Source organism: Enhydra lutris, unplaced genomic scaffold (assembly GCF_002288905.1).
Source record: "Enhydra lutris kenyoni isolate GAN:26980312 unplaced genomic scaffold, ASM228890v2 scaffoldscaffold55, whole genome shotgun sequence".
Lineage (NCBI taxonomy): Eukaryota > Metazoa > Chordata > Mammalia > Carnivora > Mustelidae > Enhydra > Enhydra lutris.
The window spans coordinates 5,140,485-5,153,737 of NW_019154139.1; the positions used below are offsets into that span (position 1 = coordinate 5,140,485).

The 13,253-nt window shown below is 55.8% G+C and overlaps 1 protein-coding gene across 1 annotated transcript in view; it reads right to left on the reverse strand.

Annotated features, from left to right (window-relative positions):
* The window catches only part of LOC111157645 (parvin beta), a 92,878-nt gene extending 79,640 nt beyond the window's left edge, over positions 1-13,238 (reverse strand). Inside the window, exon 1 of the mRNA XM_022519243.1 lies at positions 13,119-13,238. Within this exon, the coding sequence (XP_022374951.1) occupies positions 13,119-13,233 (115 nt within the window). The 5' untranslated portion in view covers positions 13,234-13,238. The remainder of the gene's footprint in view (positions 1-13,118) is intronic.
* Between the last annotated feature and the right edge of the window lie 15 nt (positions 13,239-13,253).

The window sequence follows — 13,253 nt, forward strand, 5'->3', positions numbered from 1 at the left end:
GCCCACTGCAAACACTAATTACTACTTTCCTCTGTGGGTTTGCCTATTCTGTACACTTCCTAACTGTGGATTCACACAACACGTGGCCCTTTGTGTCCTGTCGTCAAGGCCTGTCCCTGTTGCGGCTACTATCAGTGCCTTATTCCTTTTTACTGCCGAATAGTATTCCACTGTACAGACACACCGCATTGTGTCTACGTGTTCATTTGCTGAAGGGCATTTGGGTTGTTCCTGCTCCCTGGAGATTCTGAATCACAAGCCGAATGTCAACAGAACGCTTCCACAAACGTACGTCTCCTTCGGGGACAACACTCCTACCCTGGATCAGATATAAGCCAGCTAAGTGTATAAGCCGAAAAGATAAATTCTTTTTTTTTTTCTTTTTCTTTTTCCAAGGGATCCGCTAAGCAAGAAAATTAGGAGCAGCCTAAAAGCCGGGCTCTAAGAAAGAAAAACTAAATAATTGTAAAAACGTGCAATGAGGCCCCAGCAAAGAATAAAATAAAAGCAAAGCCCAGCTGCACACAATAAGATTGAAATTCTGCGTGCTGCTCCAACAAAATTTCAAATCATTAAAATCTCATTATACTAATAATATGTTTTCTAGTTAGACTTAACTAAAACACTCTTCCCTAACAAAGTGCAGCCATTCTCAGAAGCAGCAGCAGAGCTCGATGCTGGAAGATGACAGCTCCCGGGGCACCACGTCTTCAGTGCGGCTGCAAATGCCTGTGGGCTACACCGGAGCATGGGACAGGCAGAAATTACAACTGCCGTAAGCGACGAGCTTCCAGGTCCCGAGCTCTCAGCCCCACGCCTAAGTTCCTGTCTCCTCTCAGTATCCTGCCCACTTACCATCAGCAAGTCCCCTGGTCCTTCCCTGCACGTCTGCTGTATGTGATGGGCAACATGGCGAGCTGGGGAGCGGCGGTGGGGGTCATAAGGACAGCTAACACAATGGAGGGCTTGCTTCCTGTGCCTGGCCCAGGCAATTCCCCCAATACTGTATTATCGGGATTTTCAAACTAATGGGGCGCATGGGTGTCTCAGTTAGTTAAGCATCCGCCTTCCGCTCAGGTCATAATCCCAGGGTCCAGGGATCGAGCCCCACGTCGGGCTCCCTGCTCAGTGGGGAGCCTGCTTCCCCCTCTCCCTCTGCCCCTCCCTCCTGCTCGTGCTCTCCCTCGTTCTTGCTCTTGCTTGCTCTCTCTCAAATAAATAAATCTTAAATACATACATACATACATACATACATATATATATTTCCAAGCACATAGAAACACGTAAAGAACTTGACACTCACATCTGTCTACCTCCTGCCTTAGCGTGGAGTCCACACTAACACTTTCCTGTAACTGTTTCATGATGTATCCACGCATCCCGTTATCTACCTGGCAATCCATCTGTATTCCTCTCCACCAGCTGCCCTAACAAGTTACCACAAATGTGGTGCCTTGAAACAACACAAATGTAGTATCTTATAGTTATGGGGGGCCAAAATGGCCAGAATCAAGGCGTCGGCAGGGCTGCGTTCTTTCTGGAAGCGGTAAGGAGAATGTGTTTGCTTTCCAGCTTCTAGAGGTACCCACAGCCCTTGGCTTCCGGCCCCACATCACTCCACTGACACATCTCTTCCCCTTACACTGACTCCCCTCCCTCTTTTAAGGACCTTGTGTCTACCTGGACACTCTAGGATAATGTCCCCATCTCAAATTCCTTAATCACATTATGCAAAGTCCCTCTGACTGTGGAAGGAGATGGAGTCACAGGTTCTAGGTACCCGGATGTGGACATCTTTGGGGGCCATTAATCGACCTACTGCACCGTCTTATCTTGTATACATTTCAAAGTGAGGTGCAGACAGGGATACCCTCCCTTCTAAGCACACGTATCACTAACTGGAGTTCAGTCTTTATTTATAGTTCTGATTTTCTTTTGAGTTAAAGTTTGCATACAATGAAACACACACACACACACTCTTAAGTGCACGTGCCTGTGTATCTCAAACTCCCATCAGGATGGAGGGCATCCCTAGTCAAGCCCCATCCCCATCACAGAGACAACCATCACTTAGTTTTATCCACTGGAGAACTTCGCAGAAATGGCACCACACGGTGCCCTCGGTGGAGTCTAGTTCTTTCCCAGGCCCAGCGGTTTTGCAGGTCGCTGTGTTGCTGCGATCACTTCGTACCGTACTTTGTCCCTTCCTATTGGCTCACAGTCTTCTGCCGCAGGAACAACCCCCTATCCATGCCTCCATGCTCCTACTGATGGACAGCCGAGGTCCTTCCAGCCTTTAGCTGTTATGAATAAAGCTGCTATGAAGCTTCTTGTGCAAGCCTTCTCACGGACACAGCCTTCCATTTCTTGAGTCCGTATCTCAGATTGCAACTGCTGAGTCATGGGTGGCGGCGGGGGGGGGGGGAATGGTGCATGTTTAGTTTCTAAAGAAACGACCCAACTGACTTTCTAAGTTTGCATCCCCATTCCAGCCTCAGAACGAAAGAGCTCCAGGGGCCGCACATCCCCACCAAGGCAAGGGTGACCATGTCAGCTGTCCCAGTGGGTGTGGAGTGTATCCGGTTCTCCTCTCTGTGGTTCATTTCCTGGATAACTAAAGATGCCTTTCTAGAGGCATACTGGCCATCCGTACATCTTTGGTGGAACGTCTGTCCAGAACTTTTATCTGTTCTCTTATTGGGTTTTGTCTTTTTTTTAATCCCCAAGCTGTGGGAGTTCTTTATAAATCGTGGACGCCAGTCCTTTCTCAGACATGTGTTTCAGGAATTGTGAGAACTGCGAGTTACAATAAGAAATATGTATGTTTGGTTCCCATCCCAGTTCCTGGCCCAGAGTTCATAAAACACTAGCAATTTGCTAAGCGATGAGAGAGACAGTCACCTCAGGAAAGGGCTGGTTGCCAGGGGAACCAACTCTGGGCTTAGAGAGTTGGAACTCTTCAACCCTTCCCACCCCTACCCCTACCCCTCCCCACACTGCCCCCTCTGCCTTTCTTCCATGAGGCTGCTCCTGAGTGCGCCCTGGCATGGGAGCCGGCGAGATGAGGGTGAGATGACGAGCGAAAGGCTTCCCCGACCTCTGTGAATCACGCTAGCAAATTAATTCATGGACCCCAAGGATAGGGTCATGGGAGCCTCTGACTTGTAACCGGCGGTCAGCAGCACGGGTGTCGACCCGGACTTTCAACTTGCGTCTGAAGGGTGGCGGGCAGTCCTGTAGGGCTGGGCCCCTAACCCGTGGGCCCAACGACACTGTCTCGCAGTGGACGCTGTCAGAATGAAGCTGAATTATAGGCCACCCAGCTGGTAAGAACCCCCACATCGGGACTGATGTCGGAGCCACAGCTGGTGATCGGAGAACGGCTACCAGAATCCTTGAAGACTTTCCCACTCCACAGCATGACTGGGCCCAGTTTAAATTACATCACTGCGTTTAGTAACTCACATAACCCCCCCAATAACCCTAAGGTTAAGTACTCTTTACAGAGGAGGAAACTGAGGCAGGGGGTAGGGAAGTACTTCCCCAAGGCCAAAGCCGCAAGTACAGCAAGATTGGTTCAAACCCTGGAAGTCGGGCCCCCGAGATCCACGACCCTAACCGCCACGGAGACGGCTTCCTGCTTACTCAGCAAACACACAAAGACCACCTTCCATGGCCGCAGATCATTTATCATCACTGGGCACTGAGACAACAACCCAGGCAGGTGCATGAAGGACGTGGCGATTCCCGGGGGACAGGGGGGTCCCCACCTGCTGGATCAACATAAAGCCGAAGGACAAAAGGGCTTGGGCACAGAGGGACAGCGTTTGTGAGGGCCCCGGCCAAGGCAGATGGGGAGGGCGGGGCTGGCCGATGGTGGGGCAGGAGATGAGTGAGCGAGGATCTGGACTGCAGCCTCCGGGGGTCTGTCTTCTGTCTGTAAAGGCCAACGAGTCCATGCAACACAGAATGGACCTCATCTGTCTTCTCAAGAGCGCCTTCCTGCCCCCATGGCCGAGTGCATCGCCAGTGGCAGAGAAGAAAGCTTTACCGCGAACCAGCTGGGACGATTACAAACAGGTGAATCACCTCGCCGGGTTGCAAGGCTGTGCACCCCCAAGCCCGGATGCTGGGGGGGTTTTAATCCCCCCGGCCAGCAGTGCGACCTCTGCAAGGGTCCGCGCTCCTCTGCGCCCGTGTCTGCTCATCCGCAAAATGGGAACAAGCATGTAGCACCCACCTTCCTGCCTCGGGTGAGCCTGAGAGGAGATCATGCACGCGGCGTGGGCGCCGTGTCTGGACGGTCAGAAGGGCCCCACGTGGCTCAGCCATGAGCTTGGCGGCTGGAGACAACATTCTGGCTTTTTTTTTTTTCCTTTAAGTTTTTTGTCCCTCACTTCTCCGAAGATCTTCTATCGATCCACTATCAAGTACGGACTCGTTCTCGCTTTGAAACAGCATTAATTTTCAAAGCAAAAAAAAAGAGATGGGTGAAGCTTTGGGGAAGGGTTCCCCTAAATTCCGCCTGTATGAACCATGAGCTACAAACACCACAGGCACGGGGTTCCTCTCTCCCCGCTGATGTGAGGACGCTCTCTGTCCGCCTACACAGCGGTGCCTGCCCGGTTCCGGCGGATGCCGCAGTGACCATGGAAGCAGCGGACACAGAGGGCGACCAGGGTTCCACTGAGAACCCAGCAGCTGCTTCCGAGGTCTGGATTCATGGAGTTAGGGAACGTCTGCTCCCTCCTTCACTTCTTAATAACCGACTGAGAGAGCAAAGCCTCGATCCTTTGGAACTACAAGTCTTCAACTGAAAGTATGAACGTGCGTAACTTTTTTAACAACAGGCATAAACCATTCAGAGGACCTTAATCAGGGGAAACCAACATTCGTGATGGATTCCGGTTGCCCTAAGAAGTAAATGTTCAAAGACCCAAACCAAGAACATTTTGCAAAACGCCTGAGCTGAAATGAGTTCACATTCCACTACTCACACGAAAGCATAGAACTGCTTTGGGTTTGCCAACCGTTCCAAGGATCTGAGCTGGCGAGGAAACACCATCGGAGGCCGAGGTGGCCAAGACTCCCTCCTGCTGCTGAGCTGGCCTCCCTCCCCAGGGACACAGTGTCCAACTCAGACATACCGACTGCTCGGCAAACGCAAGGAACCTGCCATTTCTCTGCAGCTCACACCTCGCCGGCACAGGCATGGTGCCTCCTGGTCACGCTGGGCCAGAAGAAGGAGACCCCCAGCATCCCTCACATGCCTGTTTTGTTTTTTTGTTTTTTTTTTTTTTTAAGATTTTATTTATTTATTTGACAGACAGGGATCACAAGTAGCAGAGAGTCAGGCAGAGAGAGAGGAAGAAGCAGGCTCCCTGCTGAGCAGAAAGCCCAATGTGGGACTCGATCCCAGGACCCTGAGATCATGACCTGAGCCAAAGGCAGAGGCATTAACCCACTGAGCCACCCAGGCGGCCCCAAATGCCTGTTTTTAAAGGACTTATGTAACTTTGTTACCAGCAGCCACCTAGCTGCTTCCTGGAACACAATGAGAAAGCAGCAGCCAGGTCTGTTGAAACAGCGTCCGTCCGTCAGAATCAGCGTTCTTTCCCCGAGAAGCCCAGACGCAGCCTCAGAATCCTTCTTAACACAGTCATCACAAACCCAGCTGAGTCTGCTCTCAAGGGGAAGCCGCCTTGCCACCCCTGCTCTGCCACTAGCCGAGCAGCTCTGGTGTCCGCGTCAACGGCCTCCTTGCCAACATCATCACTGCTTGAGCTCTCCCCCAGATCGCCAGTAGGGCTTCACTTCACCTCCTTCAGCGCAGGTACCCTCGCACCACCTGAGGGCGAGCACCACGGGGCTCCATGCAAGGCCCATAGGGAAAGAGGCTCGGGGATGACGCAGCAGGACCCGACCAGCAAGAAGGCGAGCCGGCCGCCGGCTGGGCCCCCTGCCCACAGCCTCCCCATGGAACACGCTGCCTTTCTGGGGAACAGCGAGGACACAGGACACACCAGCTCGGAAGCACGGAGCCACTTACCTACCTCCCCACTTCTCCACCTCACGAATGACCGAGAGAGGCACCCATGGAGCCTCAAAGGGGTTCCCGCAGCCCCAACTCTCATAGCAGGTAGAAAAATCAAGGATCCCCCCCGCTTCCCCAAACCCATCCCGTGACTCCCAGGGGCTGTGAGCCCGGCAGACGATGCTAGAACCCGCGGCTCTGTTAGGACGAGAAAGCAGCTCTCATCTGAGCACGTGTCACCAAGAAGAGTCTCAAGGATGCAAAAGCTCCCGGAAACTTCTAGAATGGAGTGCGTTCCATGGTACGCTCCCCCACAGCAATTAGTGCAGGGAAGGAGATTCACGGCACCACACCAACACGTTCGCAGTGGACTTCTCGGTTCACGAACCTGTCCTTCAGCCCCATGTACTATAATAAATAGCAAATACGCTCGCTAGGAAGTAAAGTGATTTTTGCGTCTGAAACCTAAAAAGTGTAGAGCTGAGCCAAAGAGAAAACAGGCTTCCTTAGGGCACGTCTTTTATGTGATGGAACCGCCTACTTGGAAACCAGAGAATCGGTAGGTAACGTTACCTGCCCTGTGCCGACCGACCGCAGCAGACGGAAATCAATCGCACAAAGCACTTGAAACTGCTCACAGCACGCGCTTACCCACTTACATCTTATAAACATCCCTTAATTATTCTGACGACCGGACAGGGAGCGGGCTGGTAAGCTAACTTCGGGACATGCGATAAATATTCATTCCGGGGAGCAGAGACCGGAATTCAAAGCAGAGCTCGGCTAATGAGCGTGGGGTTGCCAGGGTGACCCGACTCCTCCCTTCTCCTCGGGGACCACACAGGGACAGCCAAGATGCTAGGAGAACCGCACAGAGTTAGCTGCTCTTAAAGAGGCCGTCTCAGGACAGAAAGCTAAGGGACGTCAGAGTCACGGCTCTGGGCCCGGAATCAGTTTCCCTTTCTTACCAATGCAAAGATGCCAAGGGACTCTGGTGGGCCACCAAGAACGAAAGCCCAGTTTGGTACAAATGATGCGCCCATGTGTGTTTCTCTTGTAAATGTCCCCCCTCCCCGCCGCCACCAAACATCCACGGAACAAAGAGGGAGCAGGCTGGATTTGAAGATTGCCATCAGGGTAATAATCAAAGGAAACTTCACAAAGCTCCCCTGAACGCCACTTCCTCTCCACCAGAGTCTGAAAAGCAGAACCGTGGTTTCCAGTGATTTCCACCCCACCGCCCCCAAGGAATACTCTGCAATCCAGAGACCGTGCATTTCCTGCCCCACAGCGAGCTGCCCCCTCCCTTGCTTCTCTCCTGCGACAGGCTCTGCGGAGAATCTCACGGGCCCAAGGGATCCAAACAGAACCTACACGGGCTTCTCTTACAACAGACGGTTCCAGAACTCACCACGTATGTGGCTCTGGTCCTCACCTACTCACATCCCTCCACGGGCTCACCAGCCACTCTTTGCCTTCTCACAGATGAAGAGGCCCACTGACCTTAAACATGACCTGCACTCGATGGTCCAAGGGTCCCAGCCAAGGCGATCACATGAGCGCCCGGAAATGGCAAAGAATTCCAAGAGCCCTACGTCCCTGCCCAGAGAGACCAAACTCATTACAAATCCTTTTCCTGTGTGTTGCCACAAAGAAACGCACTATTCCGTTTTTATTTTTAAAGGTAAACCAGAGGGCTGTTGAGATCTGCTGTAAGATCTGCTGTAAGATCTGCTGTGAGAGCACGGAGAAGTCACGCCCCAGTCGGCACAATGTCCCGGACCGGCTGCAGACTACCACGGATGGACCCAGGTGCGTGGGCCGGGCACCACGGATGGCCTGCAAGGCGCAGGAGCTGGGGTCTGGGCAGAGAAGGCCGCCTCAGCTACTCTGTGTTCCTGCCAAATGTCTTCATTCTTAGAGGAGAGAGGCCACGCCACAGTGGCTCCCTCCGCACTGTCCCCGGGGGAGCCAAGGCACTGCCTGGGGGAAGCCCGCCGGCACCTGCCGCCCCCCACCTTCCTCACGGTGGCTCGCTCCCGCCCACTGCGCCCACAGCACCCACTGCGGCCTCCAGACCTTCTAAAGGAACACCCATCGCAGCTGACCGCGACCCACACGCCACACCACAGCCCAGCCGCCACGAACTGCCCGCCCTTCTCGAAAAGGGGCTAGTGGGGTCTCCTCCAGCACCCCGGGAGGGAAGCCCCATACTTGACCCCCTCCTCTGGCTGATTCCCAGCCATCCTTTACATGCAACCAAGGACCCCCTCCTCTAGCTGGAACGTGGTCAGGTTGTGTACCCCCACTAGGTCACGGTCAGGTTGTGTCCCCCCCCAAGGTCACGGTCACCAGCTCTGAGGACGTCATCCCTGCCCCACCACCAGCTCCCCGCCTGCCAGGGGAGTGCACAGAGACTCCTCCACCTGTGTCCTTAGACCCCAGTTCGGGGCAGCCCCTTCCTCTGCTATACTGGAAGGGAGGAGCAGCCTTCACCTCCCCCTTTGGGGGGTTCTGGCCACATTTCCTCCGAGCTTTCACGGAAAATTCAAAACCTTGTATCTTCTAGGTAGCAGCTCTCACCCAGACTCCCCCCTCTAAGAATGCCCCCTCAGGATTGAACCCGCTCACCAGGAGGCCGTGACCAGTGCCCGGGGCCGGGGGGCCCCATGGATTCTCCCCCTCCCTTCGAGGAACTGACCAGAGAGCCCCAGATGCTGAGCCCCAGGCCTGGGGTCCCGGAGTAGCTTCCCCACCCCGCCCCCACCCCTCGAGGGCTCCTCGGTCTTCCCCTGGAGTTTTGGAGACCACCCAGGAAGGGAGCAGCCGGCTTGTCCTCGCTGCCATTCTTATCAGCGATGTTAGGGGATACCCACAGCATTCCCGGCCAACATCCCCTGGGGGCTGAGAACCACCGGTTTCAACCAGTGAAGTGGCTACTGGCTCCGGCTGTGTTCTCTCAAGTACAAAGTGAGGGGGAATGTCTCCCCTGCATAGACTTTGCCGTTAGTTAAGAGTGTCCATGGCGCAGGACTCAACCACAGAACATCTCCGTGCAGGCACTACACGGGTCCTGTGATTACGGAGCAGTGTTCAAGTGGGCTGCACGGGGCTCCATGCAGCATCCACACAGCAGATCGCTCTGTAAAAGTCACTGTGATCACAGGGGTTGACCGGGTGGTGCAGAGAATATTCTCTCCCACGCATTATTGAAGAAAAGAAGTGTAATCATTTCAACCCACAGGGCAAGGTCATGGCCGCCCGGTGATCCCTTGAGCGCAGATCCCCGGGAAGGGCCCCACGAACACTGTGCTCATTGATCGATGCTTCTGCACCCAACGCTTGGAAGACAAGCCGGGAGAGAAGCAGAGGACCAGCAAAGACCGGGAGCAAGGCCCTGCAGAAGGCTCGTCGCGGAAAGGATCTGCAGCTAAGTGACATGGAACTTGTAAAATCCAACACTTAAGACATCAAACAACTTTGATTTAAAAACGAGCCAAAGATGTGAACAGACAGCACCTCACCAAAGGGGACATACAGACGGCACACACGCACACGAAGAGATGCTGGAGGTCTGTAAGTCATCAGGGAACGGGAGCCTAAGTCTGCTTGAGAAAAGGACATTTACAGGGGTGCCTGGGGGGTTCAGCTAGTTAAGCGTCTGCCTTCGGCTCAGGTCATGATCCTGGGATCCTGGGATCAAGTCCCGCATCAGGCTCCCTGCTCAGCCAGAATCTGCTTCTCCCTCTAGCTCTCACCCTGCTCATGATCTCTCTCTCTCTCAAATAAATACATAAATCTAAAAAAAAAAAAAAAAAAAAAAAAGGACATTTACAGAAACACATAAAAAATCAGTCAGAGAACAGGAACTTCCTAAATGTTTCCTTCCTCAGAGCAAAGGAGGGTCAGAACCTCCAGGTTGGGCTCTGGTCGCTGGTCTGGGATAAGGGCAGGTCCTCAGTGCAGAGGACAGGGGGGCCCCTTCCATCCAGGGCCAGCCTGGCCCCGTAGCTGGTTGCACCCCTCTAGGGAGACTTGACAGGGCAGCTGCAGCGCCTGGGGTGCCCCTGGCCCCACCTCCAGGCCCGCTGGATCTCTGGGGCCTTCCATCCGAGGTCACGAGAGGGACCTGGCGAGGGGAGTCTGTCCAAACCAGCTTTTAGTAAGTTGCTCTGCGAAGTCCCCAGGCCTTCTGGGGGAGCCGTGGGCTTGTTAAGTATTCTTCCCACCCTTTTCCGACATCCGCAGCTAGTCACAGTTCTGTTTTCTGAAGCAGGCCACCACGTGACCCGAAGTGGTTCCCTCCCGGAGCCCGTCAGCCTGAATCACGCCTCGAATTCAGCCACGCGCGCTTCCTGCATTGGTTCCTCCAAACCCCAGGGCAACGCATTTCCTAAAACGATCTCGCCTGAAGATGACAGGACGCTCACCCCATGTGTCCCTCCGAGCCTTGTCACAACCACGAGTTCTGCCGATCCGGGTGGAGTCCAAGCCCCGCAGGTTTCCCGAATCGCTGACCTCCCTTACAGGGGCCTCACCACCACCCAGGCTCCCCAACTCACTGCCAACTTTCTAACAAAAAGGAAAACGAAACCCCACGGCACCTGACAGCACCCAGCGACCTCTGAGCACCCACCCTCTTCCTGGTGGTTCGGTGGTAGGCAAATGCGTGTCAGCCCATGGGGGCTGGGCCCCGCCCCGCCTCACAGACCGTGCCAAGAGCACAGAGCTCAGGAGGGCAGGCAGCCACGGCAGCAGGGCCGCTGGAGGGCTGACAACTCTCCGTTCTTAGGACCTCATCGGCCAGCCTCTGCCTCTCTGCTGCCCACTTCCCAGAAGACCAGCCTCAAAACCCCCACCCCACTCCTGCATCTGAGCCCACTTAGGGGTTTTCGGCCTTCTGTTTATATGGGGGAACCCCAAGCAGGCCAGGCACCCAAACTTTGAGAACCGAGGCATGGGGAGCCGGCTAACTCACACACAAAAGCAACAGCACTACTGCAAGCATCTTGGCCCTTCTGCGGTCTTCACGTCCCTGCTGTTCTTCCCAGGATGCTCTGGTACCGGGATTCCCGGTGCACCAGTCCGACCAGACCGGCCCACTACGCACTAGACACACACGAGCTCCTAGAAGCAAAGACAAGAAGCATTTCCCTTTGGGCCCAGCCCATTATTCAGGCAAGCGTTCTTCGTATTCCAAGGGCGCAAACGGCACCCATAAAAAGCCATGACAGTCCAGAATATTCCGCTGCCTTGCTAGTCAGTGACAGATTTCTTTCACCCGTTCCTTCTGATCCCAGCCCAAGCGTGACCTGCTCTGGGCCCTTCTCGACCAGCCTGTGTTTTCGCACGTTCCTCAGAGTGCTTGGTATCCTCATGCTCTGGTCCATGGGCTCGTCACAGCCGACGCCCCGTTCCCCGAAGGCAGGAGCCTGGCCTGCATCCCTTCTCCCCAGGCCGAACAAACTGGGACAGGGAAGCGGCATTTCTGTCTGTAATTGTTCCAAGTCCCCAAGGGGACCTGAAATGACTTGTAGTGAGGGCGACATCGCAACAGCTGACGACACACATCACCGAGGCGGCAGGAATGACACAGAAGAGTGACTGTCATTTACCATTTCATAGGAAACAAATATAAGCCAGTTTGGACCCTTAAATCGTAACGTAAGGCTTGCGAGAGAGGAATGGCCAATTTGTTCTGGGATGTCTGGAAGCCCCAAAAGGTTGACAAGGCCCTACCCACAGGGAACCAAATCAAGTCATTTGGTAAAAGCTTCCCTGATGGGAAACGCCAGGGTACACACCTCCCCCCATAAAAATTCCCGAGGGGAATGCATGGGGGTATGCACGTCCCCCCCCCCCACGTCCCTAGGAACTCGAAGGTCCCTTGGAGAGATGAATGGAGATCGAGTGTCCCCGCGGGTATGCATCCTTGGGGTTCACTCAACCTGGAGCTACCAGGAGACTTTCTGGGGCGTGTTAGCCTCCGTGGTTTCAGGAAACCAGTCCACACATCCCTCTCCCTGCCCCTTCTTCCCTGGACACCGGCCTGAGGCCAGCCTTCTCCCCCACCTGCCTTATCTTGGCGGCCTCTTCCGCTCCTCCTTCCTCCCAAGCAGGACTCACCCAGACCCATCCGGAATCTGCCCCAGGGGAGGAATCTCCCGGCTTGAACAAAGGGAAAATTCAGGAATGTGGTCCTCAAAGAGGCAGCCAAACAGCGGTGTATTTAAAACACACACAAACGCGGGCAGCAGTTCCGGTCCTTACAACTCTGAGAAAACTTTAAAACTGTAAAAGGAGGCAGGTAGTTTTTCAGAATGATTTTCCCAAGCACAAAAGTGGGAGGGGAGCTCTGCCGCCCTCGGTGGCGGCACCCCCACCCCCACCCCGGTCTGTGGCCTGCACTCGCTGCGCCCCTTTCCTTCCTCCCTGCTCCAGGGCGAGGGCCCTGTCCCCTGTAGGGGCTCCCGCCCCCAAAACACCAACCCGGCCTCTGGCCCGTGCCCAGCCAGCCCGAAGTGGCCAGCAAATGCTCAGCACGAGGAGGGCCACACGCAGGGCTGAGGGCAGTGGGCCCGCCGGCGGGGCTGCTCTCGAGCCGGGCTAAGCCAACGGCGACTCCGGCAGGCGGGAGCGCCGGGGAGGGGGCGACCCCGGCTCTCGCTCCAAGTCCCCCTTCCGCACCAGCGGCCATCTGCAAACCGCCCGGGAGGGAGCGGCCGGGCCGCGAAGACTCGCCGCCAGTGTTTAAAGGTCTGGGCAGGAGGAAGGAGCGAGGGTCAAGGGCGCTCCCGAAGGTCACGGCGGCGCGCCGCGCGGGGTCGGCGGGTTTGTGGGGAGCGGGGAGCCGAGCGCGCAAGCCGGGGAGTCACCCCGGCGAGGCCGGGCGGGGACGCGTGGTCCCGGCAGAGCTCGGGGACGCGCGCGCGCGGGGCCCGGAGGGGGCGGGGACGCGGGGGCCGCTGGCGCGGGGCGGGGAGCCACCCCAACGGGGCGCGGGGACGCCTGCGCGCGGGGACGCGTGGCCCCGGCCGGGTTCGGGGACGCCTGCGCGGCTGCAGGCCGGCGGCCGGGCACTCACCCTCCTTGGCCTTCTTCTTCCTCGCCAGCGTGCCGCCGAGCTTGCCCAGGAACGACTCGTCCTTCTTCATCCTGTGGGGCCGCGGGGTGGGCGAGCGCAGCGGCGCGGAGGACATGGGCGGCGCGGGGCACAGCG